General features: G+C 44.6%; 1 protein-coding gene across 3 annotated transcripts in view; it reads left to right on the plus strand.

Annotated features, from left to right (window-relative positions):
- The window catches only part of ptprb (protein tyrosine phosphatase receptor type b), a 124732-nt gene that overhangs the window by 54921 nt on the left and 47117 nt on the right, over nt 1-22694 (plus strand). For all 3 annotated transcript variants that reach the window (XM_070900207.1, XM_070900208.1, XM_070900209.1), the window contains 6 exons: nt 4642-4902; nt 5628-5894; nt 9529-9792; nt 14858-15121; nt 19678-19935; nt 21501-21764. In XM_070900207.1, coding sequence (XP_070756308.1) covers nt 4642-4902; nt 5628-5894; nt 9529-9792; nt 14858-15121; nt 19678-19935; nt 21501-21764 — 1578 coding nt within the window. The remainder of the gene's footprint in view (nt 1-4641; nt 4903-5627; nt 5895-9528; nt 9793-14857; nt 15122-19677; nt 19936-21500; nt 21765-22694) is intronic.

Below are 22694 nucleotides of genomic sequence, written 5' to 3' on the forward strand. Positions count from 1 at the left end.
CATGTTCTGACCTTAGTCACGAGTCTACTATGTGGTACCCTGTTGGAGGCCTTTTTGAAAATCCTAATATATTACATCTACTACATTACCCTTATCTACTCTTTCTATTACTTCTTCAAAGAATTCAATAAAATTAGTCAATCATGATCTTCCCTTTTGAAATCCATGCTGACTAATCTTTATTATATTTTCAGTTTCTAGATGTTTTTCTACTCCATCTTTGAGTAAAGATTCTATTAGCTTTCCTTCTACCGACATGAAGCTAACTGGTTTATAGATCCCTGGACTTGTTCTATCCCCCTTTTTAAATATAGGAATAACATTAGCTGCCCACCAGTTATCTAGGACTATTCCCTTGCTGATGAATTGTTATTAATATGTAATAGTGCTTCTGTTATCTCTTCCCTAACTTCTTTTAATATGTGCAGATGCAATCCATCCGCACCAAAGGTTTATCCTGTCCATGTTTGATTAGTTTACCAATTATCTTCCCTCTTTCTATCTTAAATGTCTTTATATCTTTTTTTTGTTCTCTTCTTCTAATGTCATGCCCACTAAGTTAGTTTCCCTGGTAAATACTGAGGCAAAGTAACCATTCAATATTTATGCCATTTCAGTGTCATTACCTGTGAGTTTTTCTTGTGCATCCTTTAGTGGCCCTATCCCTATCCTGATTTTTCTTTTGTTATTTATGTGTCTGTAGAATACTTTACAATTTCTTTTTAGATTCCTTGATAATTTAATTTTCTAGTTCCTTTTTGAGCTCCTAATTGTTTTTTGACTTCTTTCCTAACCTTGTTGTATGCCTTTTCCTTTAGTTTCAATTTTATCCTCATCTCTTTATTCATCTATGGTGTTTCATTATTGGCTAGTTTGTTTTTGTTATTTAGTGGAATATATTTCTTCTGAACTCTATTAATCACCATTTAAATTTTTCCCACTGCTCTGTCTCTTTTCCTGTCAAACTTTTTTCCAGTTTACATTCCCTACTTCCATTCTCATCCACTTAAAATTACATATTTTCCAATCTATTACTTTGGTCTTTGTCTTACCTATGTCTTTCTAAATCATTATTTTTAAACATTATTATGCTATGATCACTGTTGCCTAAGTGTTCCCCTACACTTACTTCTCTTATCTGCTCTGGTTCATTTCCCATTACTAGATCCATATAATTCCTCTCTTGTTGGGATTCTTATGTACTGGGTAAGAAAAGAGCCCTGAACACACTGTAAAATCTCCGTTCATTTTTCTTCTTTCCTTGCCTCTTCTTGACTGTATATTTGGGGATAGTTAAAATCTCCCATTTTATGTTCTAATGAAATAGCATCCCTTTTGGTGCTTTCTCAATACAACGGTTGTGGATTGATGTATAATATTTAATTATGTAACATTGTACTTATCTCTAATTCTGTCCTCTTGAGCATCCCTGATTATAATCGCTCAACCATTGGTGGCCGTGCCTTCAGTTGCCGAGGCCATAAGCTATGGAATACCTCCCCTAAATCTCTCCACCTCTCTACCTCTCTTTCCTCCTTTAAGACGCTCCTTAAAACCTACCACTTTGACTAAGCTTTTGGTCATCAACCCTAATTTCTCCTTATGTGGCTCGGTGTCACATTTTTGTCTTCTAACACTCCTGTGAAGTGCCTTGGTTCTACTATGTTAAAGGTGCTATGTAAATACAAGTTGTTGTTGTTGTGGTTATCTGATAAAACTAATCCACCATAAAATTATTCCAGTGTACCAACATGTAAAACCTTCATCTTAAATTTCTCTCCCCTCTATTTTTATAGAACTATCAACCTATTTAAAGTAAAATAGTGGAGAAAGGTGTTTCAGATGAATGAGTTAAGTGTTTGTGTATTAGTATCTCACAGTGTGATGCCAGAGACACAGTGTTGTGGTTTGAAACTGGTTGAGAATTTGGGTCAGTCATAAGATACCTTCTTGGGTTCAGTGGTATAATTCGCTGCCTAAACCGCTCCGCCTCTCTAACTCTCTTTCCTCCTTCAAGACACTCCTTAAAACATACCTCTTTGACCAAGCTTTAGGTCACCTATGCTAATTTCTCCTTATGCGGCTTGGTGTCAATTTTTTAAATCTCATAACACTCCTGTGAAGCACCTTGGGATGTTTCACTGCACTAAAGGCACTATAGAAATACAAGTTGTTGTTGTTTTAAGTGGTCTGAGCATCTTAACTTTATGGGAGTTGACTCACACTGCCCTATATCTACTGGTACAATAGCATAACCTGGGGATAACCAAGTCTTCTCTTGTGACCTGAACAGATATATGTGCCTTTTGCATGTACATCTCTTTAATCACTCTGACAGCAGACTGAGATAACAGAAACCAAGCGCAGGCAGCGGAAGGAGCGTGCAGAAAACCAGTCCCAACCACCCTTTCCTTCAACCACTGTCTGTCCCACCTGTAACAGAGACTGTAATTTCTGTATTGCACTGTTCATTCACCTAAGAACTCACTTTTGAGGTGGAAGCAAGTCTTCCTCGATTTCGAGGGACTGCCTATGATGATGATGATGAGAGGGGGGGAAAGTGTAATTCAAACCATCAAACCACTTTATTCCTCAATAAGTTGAAGCACACTGAGCAATAGTTTAATTGGTACAACTTATATTTGGGTAAATAACATAAATTAAGAAATATGCAATGTTAACCTCAGTGTTAATTTCAGTGGATCATCTTAAAGCATCCTGACCTACAGCCCAGGGCAGAACCATTTTCCCTGCATTCCCACTGCCCCTGCACTCCCACTGCCCCTGCACTCCCACTGCCCCAGCACTCCCACTGCCCCAGCACTCCCACTGCCCCAGCACTCCCACTGCCCCTGCACTCCCACTGCCCCTGCACTCCCACTGCCCCAGCACTCCCACTGCCCCTGCACTCCCACTGCCCCTGCACTCGCACTGCCCCAGCACCCCCACTGCCCCAGCACTCCCACTGCCCCTGCACTCCCACTGCCCCTGAACCCCCACTGCCCCTGAACCCCCACTGCCCCTGCACTCCCACTGCCCCTGCACTCCCACTGCCCCTGCACTCCCACTGTCCCTGCACTCCCACTGCCCCTGCACTCCCACTGCCCCTGCACTCCCACTGCCCCAGCACTCCCACTGCCCCAGCATCCCACTGCCCCTGCACTCCCACTGCCCCTGCACTCCCACTGCCCCTGCACTCCCACTGCCCCTGCACTCCCACTGCCCCAGCACTCCCACTGCCCCTGCATTCCCACTGCCCCTGCACTCCCACTGCCCCTGCACTCCTACTGCCCCTGAACCCCCACTGCCCCTGAACCCCCACTGTCCCTGAACCCCCACTTCCCCAGCACTCCCACTGCCCCTGCACTCCCACTGCCCCAGCACTCCCACTGTCCCTGAACCCCCACTGCCCCAGCACTCCTACTGCCCCTGAACCCCCACTGCCCCTGAACCCCCACTGCCCCTGAACCCCCACTGCCCCTGCACTCCCACTGCCCCTGAACCCCCACTGCCCCTGCACTCCCACTGCCCCTGCACTCCCACTGCCCCTGAACCCCCACTGCCCCTGCACTCCCACTGCCCCTGCACTCCCACTGCCCCAGCACTCCCACTGCCCCTGCACTCCCACTGCCCCAGCAGGCTATTACTCGGTGTCAAAATTCCTGTCCCTCTCTCGGGCCAAGAGGGATCAAAAGGCTTTTCCAGCACAATGGTGAGAGGTGCTTTCCTGAAGACCCAGACAAAACTAACAAATAGTCTATAGTTTAGTCTCTGGGAAAAGCAATTTCCAATTAGCATTTTCTCCACCTTTGATCTTGGTGCCTTTTTTTTAGAACGCATGACAATACACCATTGCTTTGAAAAATTCAGTATTAAAAGTGGCTTTTTCCCAATTGTGAGAAAAATGGTCATAAAATCCAGAAACAGGACAAAACAAGACAAAGGCTCTCAAGTTTTTTTGAGGGATATTTTTTCTGAGAGAAATGAATGCTAGAAATGGAACATTTTGTTAATTTTTGCACACAGTGTCAGTATCCAGCAATCTTAGATTGGGAGCAGTAGATTAGATGTCGGGCAAGGCTTGCTTCATGTTATTCACCAAAATATGGCTTCATGCCAACTTCAGAAAAGCACTCCCTCCCTGTTGTACAAGTCTGATGTTTCCTAAACTAGCTGTGCTGCGATTTACTATAATTTAAGACGTCTGCGATAAATTATAGATAGATCGGTGCTATACACGGGTGCCCACTGGGAACTGGATTGAAACTAAATTCATGTGGGATAACTGGAGCCATCACAGAAAAGTTCATTCACATCACAGCCCCACACAAGGAAGGAATGCAAAAAGCTTGGGCCCGATAGATAACTTCACAGCAACGGCAAAGACTCGGAGAATCTACTCAGGTTTCATGTTGTCAATGAAAGCACTCCAATTTCATTCAATCAACATGGCACATTGTCAGTCTGAAAATGTTGGAAATAGAATTTTAAATGAAAATAGTCCCAAAACAGGGTGTTTTTAATTTCTCTATTGTATAACCCTCGGCTGCTTCAAATAGCACAGAGGTCCAGTTTATTTTAAATTGCAGTGCAAGTGTGATCCTCAGTAATTTAACTTTTCTTCTCACCTTTACTGACCAGCGCCTCAGGCAGTCCTTCATCTGCGAATAAAACACACAGATGAATCCACACTCAGTGTTTTGTGGGCCACCCCTATGGCTGAACTGGATAAGTACCTTATATCGTTAAAGGACAAGGAAAGAACAGTGATGAATAAAAGTCTCGCAAAAGATGCCAAAGAGTGCACTTTTTCTGCACTGGTGCCTGGGCGGAGGTACACAGTCACTGTAACCACCATCAGTGGCGATTTAAGCAAATCTGCTTCAGTAGAGGGAAGGACAGGTAAAGTGGAATTAGTGCTGTATCATTGTCCCTTGACATTGATATGAATAGTGCTTGTTCTGAAAATGTAACTGTGATACAAAATATCATTGACAGCTGAAGAATTTCACCTGCTTGTTATATTTTATTGTTATATTTTGAAGAAGAACAGGGGAATTTTTCCTGGTGTCCTGGCCAATATTTATCCCTCATGCAACATCACTAAAACAGATTATCTGGTCATTATCACGTTGCTGCTTGTGGGACCTTGCTGTGTGCAAATTGGCTGCCGCATTTCCTACATTAGAACAGTGACTACAAATCAAAAGTGCTTCATTGACCATAAGGCACTGTGGGACGTCCTGAAGTTATGACAGGCACTATGTAAATGCAAAACTTTCTTTATCTTATCGTCACACCTTTATGCATATTTTCATAACCTACAAAACTGTTTTTGCAAGTTATGAACTGACAAGATCTGGATACATCAGCAGGCAGCCAATAAAATAATCGTAAGTACGATGTTTGCACCGATGTGGTCTAAACACTAGGTTTTATTTCCTATAAAATCCCTGTGATTAGGGCAGGCTGCTCTTTTTTAAAATATCTGTGTTTTCTTTGTAACCCATTTCAATGTTATGATTACCTCAGGAAAGCTTTTAAGACCTACAAAGTCATAAAAAAATAAGCGAGAGCAATGCTGCTTTCAGTTTATTTAGTAACATTGTTTTGTTTGACTGTTCCAGTGCCAGCCCAGGTGTCTAACCTCCACATGACAAACCAAGAGACGACCAACAGCTTACACACCAGCTGGACCAGAGCCATTGGGGACATTGATAGTTACCAAATCCACCTCATTCACGAAAACATTGTAATAAAGAATGAAAGTGTTTCAAGTGAAACCAATCAGTATCTGTTTCATTCCCTGAAACCTGGAGGCTCATACTCAATGGTTGTTACTACTGTTAGTGGAGGGATCCCCTCAAGGCAATCACTAGCTGAAGAAAGAACAGGTAAGAAAAGGACCATAGCCCAGGAGTGAAGATAGCTGCTTGCTGCCCCTGTGGCTTCATTGTTAAATTCACTACCCAGTGTGGAGCTGAGTCACATGGGCCAGGAAGTTTCCAGGTTTTACAGAATCATAGAATGATATAACACAGAAGGAGGCCATTTAGCCCATCATGCCTGTGATGGCTCTTTGGTAGAGCTATCCAATTAATCTCACTCCCCTGCAGTCCCCTGTCATTTTTTTCCCTTCAAATATTTATCAATTCCACCTTTTGAATTCTATCATTGAACCTGCTTCCAGCACCCTTTCAGGCACTGCATTCCAGATCACAACAATTCACCGTGTAAAAGAAATGTTTCTTCATGGTACCTCTGGTTCTTTTGCCAATCACCTTTAAATCGGTCTCCTCTGGTAACTAACCCTCCCGCCACTAGAACCAGTTTCTCCATATTTACCCTATCAAAACCATTCATGATTTTGAACACCACTATCAAATTTCCTAACCTTCTCTGCTCTAAGGAGAACAACCCCAGCTTCTCCAGCCTCTCCACATAACTAAAGTCCCTCATCCCTGGTACCATTCTAGTAAATGTCTTCTTCACCCTCTCCAAGGCCTTGATATCCTTCCTAAAGTGTGGTGCCCAGAATTGGACACAATACTCCAGCGGAGGCCTAACCAGTGTTTTATAAAGGTTTTACATAAATTCCTTACTTTTTTACTCTATCTCTATTAATAAAGTCAAGGATCCTATATGCTTTCTTGACAGCCTTCTCAACTTGACCTGACTCCTTCAAAGATTTGTGTACATACACCTCCAGGTCTCTCTGTTCCTGCAGCTCCCTTTAAATTGTACCATTTGATCCTCAGTCTGTGCAGATTTGAGCCAGAGTGATGGTAGAGATGCTACTGTTGGTCTTGGATAGGAAGGGGAACAATCAGTCTTGGTCCCTGCCCCTAATTGTTCCTTCCCCTGCTGGGTAGTTTCCACATGGTCCATTGGTGATGCCTCAGCTCTGAAATGCCCATGTTGAAATACTCACCCACACATCATCCACTCAGAAGGGAGACAATTGGGGGAAAGGAAGAATTCTGCTTTAAGAAATGGTTGAGGATAGAATTCCTCCACACGTTAGGTGCACCACACTTAGAACACAAATATGACATTGCTACACCTTGTGTGCCGTAGAAATCTTCCCCAATATGTTGTTAAAAATACTTGTTTAGCGCTTGCGTTTATTTTTAATTAAAGGCTACATTTAAAAAACATTTTTTTTCCTGTAAAAGTGCATAAATAAATTATTATAATTGCAGCTTTTCCTTCTAAATCAGCTGAAGTAATGGTCAAGGTAACCTATCATGTCTGTCACTGTAGCAAGGTTACTTGTGACAACAGGTGTAACCTTAACAGGGCAGGATATGCCTGCAGTGAAACTTTCAGTCCTCTGAGAGTAGGAGATATATAACGCCACTCGAAATCAAACCTGTTTTTAAGATTATAATTGGTGGTAGGTTTGCAATATTAAATGATTCCAGCACCATCAAAATGAATTCCTTAAGCAAGGATTAAATAAATACTGGGGTAATTCTGCGGGTCCGTGCTGTCAAAGGGAAGCCAGACCTGCTTCTTGACTTGTCCTTCTTGACTTGTCTGCAGCCTTTGACACAGTTGACCCCTCCATCCTTCTCCACTGCCTCTCCACCATCGTCCAGCTGGATGGGACTGCACTTGCCTCATTCCATTCTTATCTAATTGCAGCCAGCGAATCACCTCCAACAGTTTCTCCTCCTGCCCCCGCATCGTTACCTCTGGTATCCCCCAAGGATCTATCCTTGGACCCCACCTATTTCTCATCTACATGTTGCCCCTTGGCGATAACATCCAAAAACACAGCATAATTTTCCACATGTACGCTGATGACACCCAGCTCTACCTCACGACCACTTCTCTCGATCTCTCTATGGTCTCCAAATTGTCAGACTGCTTGTCCGACATCCAGTTCTGGATGAACAGAAATTTTCTCCAATTGAATATCGGGAGGACCGAAGCCATTGTTTTTGGTCCACACCACAATCTCCGTTCCCTAGCCACTGACTCCATCCCTCTCGGCAATTTCTATCTGAGGCTGAATCAGACTATTCGTAACCTTATGCGTCATATTTGACCCTGAAATGAGCTTTCGACCACATATCCACAGCATAACTAAGGCCGCCTGTTTCCACCTCCATAACATCGCCCCTCTCTGCCCTTGCCTCAGCTCATCCACTGCTGAAGCCCTCATCCATGCCTTTGTTACCTCTAGACTTGACTATTCCAGCACACTCCTGGCTGGCCTACCACATTCTACCGTATGTAAACTAGAGGTGATCCAAAACTCGGCTGCCCGTGTCCTAACTCGCACCAAGTCCCGTTCACCCATCACCCCTGTGCTCGCTGACCTACATTGGCTTCCAGTTAAGCAATGTCTCGATTTCAATATTCTCATCTTTATTTTCAAATCCCTCCATGGCCTCGCCCCTCCCAATCTCTGTAATCTCCTCCAGCCCTACAACCCCCCCAGCCCCCCGAGATTTCTGCGCTCCTCTAATTCTGCCCTCTTGAGCATCCCTAATTATAATCGCTCAACCATTGGTGGCCGTGCCTTCTGTTGCCTAGGCCCCCAGCTCTGGAACTCCCTGCCTAAACCTCTCCACCTCTCTACCTCTTTTTCCTCCTTCAAGACGCTCCTTAAAACATATTTCTTTGACCAAGCTTTTGGTCATCTGCGCTAATTTGCAGCTCGGTGTCAAATTTTTTCATCTCATAATACTCCTGTGAAGCGCCTTGGAGCATTTCACTATATTAAAGGCGTGATATAAGTTGTTGTTGCTGGGAGGACATATCGGAAATTTGATCATGCACTATCCATTTATTTAATAAGTGGACAGTTGTGGGTGATGTCCTTCTGGCAGGCGAGGCTTCCTGTCAGGAGTGAGGGGCCATAAAATTATTTTTTTATTGCATTGTGTTTTTTCACAAGGCTATGTTTGAACAAGGATTATTGCAATGTTTCTACCGACATTCACCAGCAGAGGGCAAACAGCAACAGATGTAAGTCTGTTCATAGAATCATAAATTGATATAACGCAGAAAGAGGCCATTCAGCCCGTTGTGCCTGTGCAGGCTCTTTGGTAAAGCTATCCAATTAGTCCCATTCCCCTGCTCTTTCTCAATAGCTCTGTAAATTTCCCCACTTCAAGTATTTATCCAATTCCCTTTTGGAAGTTATTATTGAATCTGCTTCCACCACCCTTTCAGGTCTTGGCAGCTGAAGGCACGGCCATCAATGGTTGAGCAATTAAAATCAGGGATGCTCAAGAGACCAGAATTAGAGGAGCGCAGATATCTCGGGCGGGTTGTGAGGCTGGCGGAGATAACATGGAAATGAATTTGGCTAAAATTTACTACGTTATTTTTTATTCGAAAACATGTACAAATTCTGAATCCCCAGGAAAAAAGAACAAGAAAAATAATACAAGAATGCTGTCAATACATTATACAAAAGGAATGAGTGAGCACTGTAATAACTTACATGCTGTTGCTATTTGTATGATTTGCTATTTTTTAAAATATTTTTCTTGGTGTTGTGCCATTGTTCAGTCCCTTCAAGTGTGTCCAGTGTGATGGTGAATAACCACGGCCGCAATGATTATCTTCTGGTTTCCTGGCTACCAGCGTCTGGGGATGTGGATAGTTATCTCGTGACTCTGTCCCACGCTGGGAACGTTGTCCAGTCTCACGCCGTCTCTAAGACCAGCTCCGAGTTTTCCTTCAGTTCCCTTACCCCTGGAAGGCTGTACAATGTGACTGTAACCACCAGAAGTGGGAAGTACGAAAATTACACCCGTACTCAGGAGCGGACACGTATGTGATTATTTTTATTACTTCAAATAATGACAATCGGTATGTTGTGTGCAAAACATTTTTACAACTTTCAGAATTTACCTGGGGGTGGGGCGAGGAGTCGAGCATCATCACTCTTTTAATTTTAGTATCAGTCCCTTGATAAGAACATAACATAAGAACATAAGAATTAGGAACAGGAGTAGGCCATCTAGCCCCTCGAGCCTGCTCCGCCATTCAACAAGATCATGGGTGATCTGGCTGTGGACTCAGCTCCACTTACCCACCTGCTCCCCGTAACCCTTAATTCCCTTATTGGTTAAAAATCTATCTATCTGTGACTTGAATACATTCAATGAGCTAGCCTCAACTGCTTCCTTGGGCAGAGAATTCCACAGATTCACAACCCTCTGGGAGAAGAAATTCCTTCTCAACTCGGTTTTAAATTGGCTCCCCCGTATTTTGAGGCTGTGCCCCTAGTTCTAGTCTTCCCGACCAGTGGAAACAACCTCTCTGCCTCTATCTTGTCTATCCCTTTCATTATTTTAAATGTTTCTATAAGATCACCCCTCATCCTTCTGAACTCCAACGAGTAAAGACCCAGTCTACTCAATCTATCATCACAAGGTAACCCTCGCATCTCCGGAATCAGCCTAGTGAATCGTCTCTGTACCCCTCCAAAGCTAGTATATCCTTCCTTAAGTAAGGTGACCAAAACTGCACACAGTACTCCAAGTGCGGCCTCACCAATACCCTGTACAGTTGCAGAAGGACCTCCCTGCTTTTGTACTCCATCCCTCTCGCAATGAAGGCCAACATTCCATTCGCCTTCCTGATTACCTGCTGCACCTGCAAACTAACTTTTTGGGATTCATGCACAAGGACCCCCAGGTCCCTCTGCACCGCAACATGTTGTAATTTCTCCCCATTCAAATAATATTCCCTTTTACTGTTTTTTTTCCCAAGGTGGATGACCTCACACTTTCCGACATTGTATTCCATCTGCCAAACCTTCGCCCATTCGCTTAACCTATCTAAATCTCTTTGCAGCCTTTCTGTGTTCTCTACACAACCCACTTTCCCACTAATCTTTGTGTCATCTGCAAATTTTGTTACACTACACTCTGTCCCCTCTTCCAGGTCATCTATGTATATTTATGTGTTGATGTGTTTGTATTTATGAGCTCTCATAATAAACATAAGAAAAAGGAGTGGGAGTCGGCCATTCGGCCCCTCGAGCCTGCTCTGCCATTCAATAAGATCACAGCTGATCTTCTACCTCAATTCTACTTTCCCACACTGTCTCCATATCCCTTGATTCCCTTAATATCCAACAATCTATCAATCTCTGTCTCGAATATACTCAATAACCGAGCATTCACAGATCTCTGTCATAGAGAATTCCAAAGATTCACCACCCTCTGAGTGAAGACATTTCTCCTCATCGCCATCCTAAATGGCTGGGCCCTTATTCTGAGACTGTGACCTCTGGTTCTACACTTACCAGCCAGGGGGAAACATCCTACCTGCATCTACCCTATCAAGCCCTGTAAAAATGTTGTATGTTTCAATGCGATCATCTCTCATTCTTCTAAACTCTAGAGAATATACGCCTCTCTTAGGCTGTCACTGCTCCAAATGGGGGCAGGAATTGATTTTGAATTTTGTCAGGGTCGACAGCCTGAGGTTTTGTCTTAGAAAAATTGCATTCCATTTTCTACTCTTCACCAGTTTAGCTCTTCCTGGTCTCTGTTCAGCATTTTCAGATGACACGTCTGGAATCAGGATTTTACTCTGTGAGAGAAACATAGAAACATAGAAAATAGGTACAGGAGTAGACCATTCAGCCCTTCGAGCCTGCACCACCATTCAATAAGATCATGGCTGATCATTAACCTCAGTACCCCTTTCCTGCTTTTTCTCCATACCCCTCAGAGATCACCAGCATGAGCTGCATGCAGTCATGTCATGGCATAGGGTATCGGGCACCAATCGAATATACCAGCCCAGGTAGTTTTCACAAGACACGCCTAATGAGACTCCTTCCGTCCTCTCTTTCCTTCTCTCTCTCCGTTCCTTTCAGATTAAATTTATTCAAAATGTTGTAAACTGCTCTGTTCTTCAGTGCTAGGTTTCAACACTAGCTCCTGACAGCATAACTTAACATATTTTATTACCAATTTATAAAAATATCACAGAATACTGTAACAAAATCATTATGTAACAATATAATTAAACCTACGGCAGTATTTCTGAATGATACTCCAAATTGTTGCATGTTGTTTGCCAATCTAAACTAAATTCAGAAGATCCAAACTTGCTCTCTGCATGTATTGTGCTTGATGCGTTACGTCATCTCAGCCCTGCTTTTAGTGCAGCATGTGATTTACTCAGAAGGCCTCAAGTTAGAACTGAATCTTTGAGATAACCAGGAGCCAACTTTCATGTACGGGCTAAATCTGTTTTACATGGTTACGGACTGGTGCAAATCTCACTATTGTTAACGTGCCGATAGCACTCAGCTTTCCAGTGTCATCAGTTGCTTCAATAGTCACGGCTCCAAGCGTAGATTTGGCTAAGAGCAGTGAAATAGTCAGAGGTGAGACCACATAATCCACATAAGTAAAGTTGTAAGCGATGTAGACAATTAAAGGAAGTGGTAAAATCAGTGTAATGTATTTGCTTTATGGGTTCTTTACTTAAAATTCATAGCAACACATTGCTATTAAGAACTAGTTTGTTTATTAGCAAAGGTTTAACAATTACACTACACACTATCAGTTCATCCACCAGGCTCACGAGCACCTGCCTCATAGTGGACACCCTGAACCCAACTGGCTGGGGTTTTATTGAGTCTTCTGAACATCACATGACTGGCTAAGCCACTCACAACTCAACAGCTCTACTAACCTGTGAGCCTATTCATGGGTGCATACATTACAATCAGGGAGACAAAAATGCTTGCTAAATTAGGAAGGGCTCACAAGGCATTGACAGCCGTTGCCAAGACTGAAGGAGAAGACTGAGGGGGAAACAATTAAGGTAAAGGATATCCAATTTTCAGGCATGCGTTTATGAGCAAGCAACAGAGTAGTTCAGCATCCGGCCCACTAATTGATGGCTACTGAAGTGGAGAAGGTTGTAAGGGGGATGGCCCTGTTGGCCACTAAGTGGCACTGTCAGCATTGCAGCATGCCCGGAAGGAAATGGAGACAAGCTGGAGCCTGCAGCTGATAGCCATTGTGGCGATTATTCAGAGGTAAAATGACACTCGCCAAAAAAAGAGAATTGGCACATAATTGATGTTAAACCTGCTGAATTAATCTTCTCACTAGGCACTTTAAACTTACTTCCATGTGTACCTCATATGTCTCGCAACCGTTGATGCATATTATATATAGGCATAATGAAAGTGTAGCATTCTCATCTCCTGAGTCCGAAGTTTGTCAGTTCAAGCCCCATGCCAGATAGTTAAGCAGAAAATCCAGGCTGACATTTCAGTGCAGTACTGGGTGAGTGCTGATGGGAGGTGCCATCTTTCGGATGAGATGCTAAACCAAAGCTCTATCTGCCTGCTCAGGTAGAAGTAAAAGATTCCATTGCTTTATTCGGCGAAGACAAGGGGAATCCTCCTTGTGTTCTGGCAAAGATTTATCTCTCAAGCCACACCTCTGAAGACAGATTAACAGGTTATTTATCTCATGGTTGTGCATGGGACCTTGGTGTTTGCAAATTGGTTACTGTGCTTCCTACGTAACAGCACTGACTATACTTCAAATGAATTCATTGGCCATGGAGCACTTTGGGACATTTTGAGGATGTGAAAGGTGCCATCAAATTAAAATTTTCTTGATTTCTTTCTCATCACCATCATCATAGGCAGTCCCTTGAAGTGAGGATGATTTGCTTCCACCCCAAAAAAGGATGAGTTCACAGGTGTTTCAATGAAGGACCTAATATTCCAGGTCCTGAACTACATCCTGAAGATGTCTGTGCGTGGATTTTTTTAACATGTGGTGACCGTTGCACACCAGCCACCACACGGGCTTGACAGAGCTAGGTCTTGGTCCAGTGGCAAGGGTTACCCAAGGTGACTGGAGACCTGCTCTGATGCACGAACCTAGTGCGCACATATCGCAGTGTGGGCTGGCCCGTGCTGCCCCTGGGCCCCTGGCCCCAAACGCACGCCTCTCCTGGGCCCCGATTTTCTTTCTAAACAACAAGTGTAATCAGAGTGTGAACTGTGTAAAATCACATTTATGTCTAAATAATGCCTCTTTGTGTTCAGTTCTATATTATGAAGCTCCCACCTATTTTAGCCAGAAACCTCCACAACCCAAACCGGGCACCACCCCACACACCCGAGCAGCGTGCAAAATAAGCGGTGAACCATCGGCATTGATCGCCGCCCATTTTAATGCAGTCACACCATGCCAGCATCTTCTGGGACTTATCGAAGACTGTGATCTGCCCCGATGGGTTCTATCATTATCTGATGGAGCCTGGCAACTTTTTGCAGACGAGCATCTAAATCGAGAGATTGGCTGTACGATACCCACTGGCAGGATCATTCTTTCATCTGTGAAATTAGGCACTAAATGAGCTGACAGATTTAAAATAAATGATCCTTGAGTACATTTTTTTTATTTTCATTTTTCATTTTTTATTTCCCCAAGAGGTTGTATTTTAAAAGAATTAATGGGGGGTGAAAATCACGGGGAAAAATTAAATGTTACACTTTCCAGACAAATGAGGAGAATGCTGTGTTGTAAATTTTAGCAATTGTACTGCAGACATTGCCAGATGTGGGAAAATCTCGAATCTGGCAATTTTAGGTGAAAATCAATAACGGCGATAAAGTTGTGAATTATGATTAGAGGTCAGTAAATCCTCCGCTGCCCCCAAATTAAAATCACTACCATGTGTAGGTATGTTTTGAGTAACAATTTATGTGACATTCACATCTGTATGTACATAGTTCTGATTGAGTTATGTCACTATTTTGAATCAGTTTAGTTTGCAAGCTTGGTAATTACTCGTTACCATTTTGATTAAATGGCCTTGTGACTTCTTCTGATTGATACAGAACCCTCGGTTGTTCAAAGAATCACAGTCAGCAACTCCGGACGGAGCGACTACCTAAAAGTCTCTTGGTTGGATGCATCAGGGGATTTTGACTGTTACATAGCAACTATCAAGAACAGTTATAACTACAGCAAAAACTTAGAGGTTCCGAAGTCTGAAAACGAATGCATATTCCTCAATTTAATTCCGGGCCGGCTTTACAGCATCACTGTTAGCACCAAGAGCGGGAAATATGAAACTTATTACTTTGCTACTGGAAGAACATGTAAGCATGAAATCTGCTGCAATAAACAGAAAGTTCCAGTTTAGAAAAATATTAAATACTTCTTTTAATGCAATTAAATGTTAATCTCATTGGCAGTAAAATCTTTGCTTCTAGGTGGTTATGACATAAGATTGTTGAAATTAATTCTGTTTGGTATCAAGCCAAATTGTAATTTTAAAGTGGGAGGGCAAAGAATGCATTAAGTGTCTAATATTTCTAAAAGGAAACATCAGCTGAAAGTTGCCTTTGGATGATGCATTAGCTTGAAGAGACTATGGCCCCGAAATTCAGTCCCACTGGAAAGCTGGAACTCCCTCCACCTTTTTGTGGCCATTAGCGCCGACATTTTTGAGTGGCTGGGCCACCCCATATTCAGCTCCAAAAGTGAACAAATAGGTTCCAATGCTAATGAACCCTTCCAAAGTGGATTTTTCAGCGGTGTGGCTGTCTTAATTTGAGCGTTATCACCACTGAGAAATTCAGCATGCAGGTAAGGGTTTCTAACGAGCCAGCTGCTCCCTGGCCTTTTTAAAGGCCTGCATTTGCAGCAAGGCCCTGAGGAGGGTAGGAGGGCTGGCTGGTGTAAGAGGCATAAGAGGTGCAAGGAGAGCCAACAGGTTCACTGATATGGAGCTGGAGACCCTGATGGATGGTGTGGAGGACAGAAGAAGAATACTGTTTCCTGATGTGGGGAGGCCTGGCAGACAGGCAGTACATAGTGCATGGAGAGAGATTGCAGGGGAGATGTCAGGCACCTCCCATATATGTGAGGATGCACCCTCCCAGGAGGGTGCTGGCCAGTCTGCATCCAGCTCTTCCAGGCCCAGAGGTGTTCCAGGGCGTCCTAGAAGGACAGCTGTAGGTCCAAAACAACAACCATAGCAGCCTTCCTGGACCCATGATGCAGCCACAGGGAAGACAGTTAGGCATGGTATTAGGGTAGTCATGCGTAACAGGTGTTATAGTGAGATGCACAGGGGTACAAAATGATAACTATTATTATATTGTTCTTCATGGTCTGTTTTTGATGTGATTTGGATAATTGGATAAATTTTTATTTTTTGATATATACCTAGCCAGGTGTTTCATCTGGGAGTGGGCAGTTCTGATTTAAAGCACTCATTGCGATCGCCATTGAAAGTGGGACCCGAAGGGTCATGTGTGGATGGGATGATCTGAAGTGAGCAGTTATGAGATGCAGCTGCACCTCCCTTCCAGGGTTGCAATGGGGATGACACAAAAATCACCAAAAAAAACTAAAAAAAAATACAAAAAAAACCAAAAAAGGGCCTCGAAAAATGTTTGGAGTGTCCCCCAGATCGGGGGGCACTTGATTTAATGTTTACTTTTGTCTCAAAAAGAGTTGCAATAGGGATGACACAAAAATCACCACAAAAAAAAAAGGGCACGTGAAAAGTGTTTGGAATGTCCCCCAGATCGGGGGGGCACTTGATTTAATTAATTATGGTTTTCTCCAAAAGCGTTGCAATGGTGACGACGCCTCCTAGCTCTGGGGCGACGGGGATCCTCCTCTTCCTCCTCCTCAGGTGGTACTGCTGGCTCAACCCCCAGCAGCTGTCCCCTCAGGATGGCCAGGTTGTGCAGCATGCAGCAGACCACGACGATTAAGGAGACCCATTCAGGAGAGTACTGCAAGGTGCCACCAGAGTGGTCCAGGCACCGGAACCTCTGCTTGAGGATGACTATTCATTGTTCGATGATGCACAATGAATGTCATTGTATGCATGCTCTGGTGCTGTCCTGGGGTTCCACAGTGGAGTGAGCAGCCAAGTGGTCAGGGGATATCCCTTCTTGTCCTCAAGCAGCCAACTGCAATGCTGATTCAGGCCGGTGAAGAGGGCGGGCACACTGGTCTGGCACAGAATGACCGAACCACGGCTGCTGCCTGGGTACCTCGCATCAACTGCCAGGATCTGACACTGGAGGTCACACACGAGCTGCACGTTCAGAGAGTGGAAGCCTTTGCGGTTGACAAAGATCTGAGGGTGATGATGTGGTACCCTCAGCCCAGCATGTGTGCAGTCAATGGCACCCTGCACCCTCGGGAAGCCTGCCAATTGGGCAAATCCGGCCTGCCGCTCCACCTGTTTGTCCCTCGTCATCGGGAAGGAGATGTACTGGACCCTTCTCCTGTACAGTGCATCTGTGACCTGCCGGATGTACCGATGCGCCGAGGATTGGGACACTGGAAAGACCCCATCGTGTAAAAATTCATGGCGATGGTGACCTTGGTCTCCACGGTGAAGGCGGTTCTGAGACATGTTTGAGGCTGCAAATCTTCTCTGGGGACAGTGCAGAGCTCCCTCAGTACTTCTATCCGAAATCGTAGCCTTCGCAGGCATTGCTCATCAGTGAACTGGAGGAAGGAGAACTGAGTTCTGTAGACCCTTTGAGGGTATGGCCTCCTTCCTCCACGTCTGCATTGGCCACCTCCCCTGGGAGCTGCCTGTTGGCCATCTCCCTGGTCCTCCTCATTCTTGGGCTCCTCTGGAGGCTTGCTGGAAAGGCTCCTCTCCCAGTATTTGATGGGGGAGGGGGGGGGGGAAGCATCGCTCACCCTCCTCCTGATGGCATCTCCCTCCTGGCCACCCTCTCTAGCTGCAGGTCTGCGCACATCAGCCGCCCTGCTTCTGACCAGGTATACGAGGTGTCGCCCTCCCAACACTCCTCCCATCCTCAGGGTGAACCCTGCCAAGCAAGTCTCTGCAGCCCACAATGAGGCCCCACAGATCTTCACTAAATAGTCAGCAGGTTTAATGAAGCCAAAACAATTACTACAACTTATTGCACTTTAAATTCAAATCAAAACTTAATTAAACTATTTTCCTGCCAAAGGGCCCCGATTCCGGCAACGCTCCAGCGGTGTCGCGTCCGAGCACTGACTGAAGAACTACCTTTTTAAAGCTGAAAATCCAGGTGGTGACCGTTTTCCAGTGGCCCTACCGCACGAAAATCCTCCTTTACTCCGGCTTCACCGCGCCGTTTCCGCCGGAAGTGAGCGCCGCTGAAACCCCTCCCCCCCCCCGAGCTGAATATGGCGCGATGAGGGAAAAGTACCTGACTGCGGCAGCCGATCGATTTTTTTCGATCGACCGCCCAAACTCCGCGGCAGCTGACCCTTCGGGGCCGGTGAATTTCGGGCCTTATTTCTGTTCCCTTATCGAAAAGCAATATTGCAAATAAGGTGTGAGAAAACCACTCACAACACTTCTTTTAACGTCTGAATTTATGATTTACTTATCCATCAACTTTGGAACCAACTGCGATGGAAAGTAACTGCTATTGATTACCCACTGCTTATTGAGAACTGTGCTCTGTCTTTACCTTTGTAAACGTACTTGCCCCATTTACACAAACTTGAAGAAAATGAGTAACAGCTGTGCCGGTAATGTCCTTATGGAGCACTGAACTGACTCAGTCAAGGTTTTGCCTGTGATTAGCCTGTATCCCCTTCTGAAAGAAACAATAGCCTTATGTTAAGCCACAAAAACAGAGTAATAATAGAGCAATTGTTGCTTTCATTTTACTCCCCTCATTTAAATGTTTTATTTTCGTCCTCTCTTTAGCTTCCCCCACTTGCCATGTGCCATTTAATTCTTGACAGCATGGACCACTGTCCACGGTTTTCAGGCCCCTGAAAATGACACACTAGTTGGATGGAAACGGCTGAAGTGAATCACCTTGTGTAGGGAAATGAAAGGCCTTCCCCATGCACCTCCTCTGATAGCTTGGTCGTGGTTGTAGGCTTATATACAGAACTGCAGATGTAAACCATGGCACAATTTACTGAATCCTTAGCCAGCTTAGCCTCCCTCTTGCTTATTACATAATAATTAAGAGCAAGATTAGGCCATACAGCCCTTCGAGCCTGCTCCGCTATTCAATAAGATCATGGCTGATCTTCGACCTCAACTCCACTTTCCCGCCCGATCCCAATATCCCTTGATTCCCCCGGAGTCCAAAAATCTATCTTATCTCGGCCTTGAATATACACAACGATTCAGCATCCACAGCCCTCTGGGGCAGAGAATTCCAAAGATTCACAACCCTTTGAGTGAAGAAATTGCTCCTCATCTCAGTCCTAAATGGCCGACCCCTTATCCTGAGATTATGCCCCCTCGTTCTAGAATCTCCAGCCAGGGGAAACAACCTCTCAGCATCTACCCTCTCAAGCCCTCTTCGGATCTTATATGTTTCAATGGGATCAGCTCTCATTCTTCTAAACTCCAGAGAGTATAGGCCCATTCTACACAATCTCTCCTCACAGATCAACCTCTCATCCCAGGAATCAATCGAGATAACCTTTGTTGCGCCCCCTCTTCGGCAAGTTTATCTTTCCTTAGGTATGGAGACCAAAACTGTACACAGTACTCCAGGTGTGGTCTCACTAGTTTGACCGTAATATTTTTGTCTGTGCTAGAATGTCTTTGAATCGGATTTCAAAGTGTTTGATGTACCCCCTGAAGTGTCTTTGTGTAGCTTGTTGCAGTACAGTTGTCGCACTGTCTGATGCCAATGTTAATCTGTCTGACTAGTTCCGGCTGCCGTTGGGTCTCTAACCGTGGCGGACAGGAGCACTGACACTCTGAACGTTACCTGGGAAGCAGCTGCTGGCGACGTGGATCGCTACGAGATTCAGCTGCTCTTCAATGACATGAATGTTTTCCTTCCAATAACACTGGGCAGCACGGCGCATCAGTTTACTTCCTTAACGCCCGGGCGCCTTTACAAAATCCAAGTCTCCACGTGGATTGGGACCCTGCAGCGTGCTGCCTTCATCGAAGGACGGACAGGTAAGAATGGCCCAGACCATTATTTGCAAATGTGAAATTGTATCTCGAAGCCGGAACAGATGCCAAATATTCTGTGTATAATTGTTACGCTGACTGCTATGTAATAGCATGTACATTATAGCCACACACTGGGGGGAATTTTAACCTAATGTGCCTGACGGGAAACTGACAGGATCGGATGCAGCACTGGTTTTACACCCATTGAAGAAATATTGGGCAAGGTGTAAATCCAGCATTGTACCTGACCCTGTCAGTTTCCCGCCAGGCAAATTAGGTTAAAGTTGTCCCAACTGAGTCTGTCAAGGATCAGTTTCCTAACTTAGTGACACTGTTGCGTAGGAAGAGAATTAACTAAACTCTTTGCACGCATGTGAACAGGCAGTAACCTTTGGGACTCAAACCTGTAGCATTGGACTATGTACTTAAGTGAAGGCTCTTATTATTTTGTGGATTAAAGATTAGCTTGTACTGCATTCTATAAACAGGCATGATTTCACCTTTTAAAATAAAGAGTGGTAGAAATTGCCCTCCGCCAGAAACGAGGCGCAGCTAGTGAACACTTTTGAAGTGTTCTGGCCGCCGCAATGGATGCGGTGGCCTATCCTGTGAAATTCAGCTCCTCGGGGTTTTTTTCTAGCGGAAGTGGATCATCATGGGGGCGGAAGTGGGAGCAGAGTGCAGTGGGTGTCACTAGCAGGGCAAAGGTAGGGCTGGGCCGATGTGTCCACAGCTGTCAGTCATCAGTTAAAGGGGAGAGCCTCTGCGAACTCGGCATTCATTTTAGTTAGGTCCACTGGCCACCAGGGAGGGTATCGGCTGGGCCAGTGATCTGACACCCAAGAGGCAGCCCGGCCGAACCCGGGGGGCATAATTGTTGGGCCGACTTGGCTGTCGGCTGACAAGAAAATTTAAATTGCAGCCATGGCAGTGCACCCTCCCCTTTAAGGGCAGCCGTGCCGCCATTTCACACACACTGCACCGGCAGCAAAAGCAGTCGGGGGCACTGGCCTGCGGAGCACCGCTCCAGCAGGCAATTTTGGGTAAGGGGCAATTTCGTGAGGGCAATTTCGCGAGAGGGTCCCCGCCAGCCGTTAAGGGGTTGGCGCATGCACGCCGCGGCAGGAAAACGGGCGGAGCGGTCCCGGACACTGCTCCGCTCGTGAGGAAGGGCAATTTCTAAAATGGCGGCCCCTCCACGGAGAGTGGGCGGTCATTCTGCGCCGCCCTTGGCCACTGGTGGGCAGAAGCCTTATCGAAAGGGGCAATTTGTGCCCCAGAATCTCTTTAAAAGTACCTCATCTCCCATAAGTTGAAAATATATTAAATAATGCAAATATATACAATTTGCAAATATTTCTTAAGTTGACATTATTATGACTGAACAATAAATATTATGATATATGCTCAAGTATCTGACTAGAAGAAAGAGTACAGAGTTTGAAGACAGGCGTCCATATATTTACCTAGAAAACATAGTAAAACAAGGTACATCTTAATTAGAAGCCAACTATAGTACATGACCATACAGCTATTAATATTTTTGGTACAAATCTATCTTTCTGCAGTACCCAGTGCAGTTAAAAACATTCATGTTTCAAACAATGGAGTGACCAAGGGCCTGAAGGCGAATTGGTCTCCTGGAGGAGGTGATGTGGACAGCTATACTGTGATCTTATCCCACAAGGGCCATCAGATCTTCACCCACCCTGTTCAAAAACATGTGCACGAGCATGCCTTCTCTGATCTAGAGACGGGGGAGCTGTACCATATACTCGTTCAGTCAAACAGTGGCAGCTTCCACAATAACTCAACAGCATTTGGACGCACCGGTAAGAATTGCTCAGATGTTCTTTATTTTTATTCGTTCACGGGATGTGGCCGTTGCTGGCCAGGCCGGCATTTATTACCCATCCCTAACTGCCCTTGAGAAGGTGGTGGTGAGCCGCCTTCTTGAACTGCTGCAGTTCGTGTGGTGACGGTACTCCCACAGTGACTTTGTCGTAGCGGTTTGGTACAACTGCGTGTTTGTCAAACCATTTCAGAGGGCAGTTAAGAGTCAATCACATTGCTGTGGGTCTGGAGCCACATATAGGCCAGACCGGGTAAGGACAGCAGATTAAAACTTTCCTCAGGGTCAGCCTTGAGTAAGTTTAAATTTGACACCATGTTTGGAAGGTTCTGTTCGAGAGCGAAGGTATCCTCTTCGAAACAGAAAACAAGTGGTTAAGTTTGATTTGTAAATATGGCAAAATAAGTCCATATCTTTTGTTATGTATAGCTTATGTATGATGATTATTTTGTTATAATTACTTCTTCATTAAGGAGGGAGAAGTGTAATATATACAGCGCCACCTGTGGACTACTGTGACACTGCACCCAGTGCTGTGTATAAATAAGGAGGGAACAGGTCACCTGACTAAAGTTCCAAAGTGTTCTGCCATCTTAAGGCTATGTGTGTGTTTGTGAGTTGCAATAAAGATATAATAATTCCCTTCCCTAAAGAGCATTAGTGAACCAGTTGGGTTTTTGCAACAATCCAGTAGTTTCATGGTCACCATTACTGATGCTAGCTTTATAATTCCATATTTATTTAATGAACTGAATTTAAATTCCCCAGCTGCCGTGGTGGGATTTGAGTTCACATCTGTGGATCATTAGCCCAGGTCTCTGGAGTACTAGTCCAGTAACATAACCACTACGCTACTGTACCCCGTGATTAATGTATATTCATTCTTTATATTGTATTATTAATAAATGTA

Source organism: Pristiophorus japonicus, chromosome 15 (assembly GCF_044704955.1).
Source record: "Pristiophorus japonicus isolate sPriJap1 chromosome 15, sPriJap1.hap1, whole genome shotgun sequence".
NCBI classification, from domain to species: Eukaryota; Metazoa; Chordata; class Chondrichthyes; family Pristiophoridae; genus Pristiophorus; species Pristiophorus japonicus.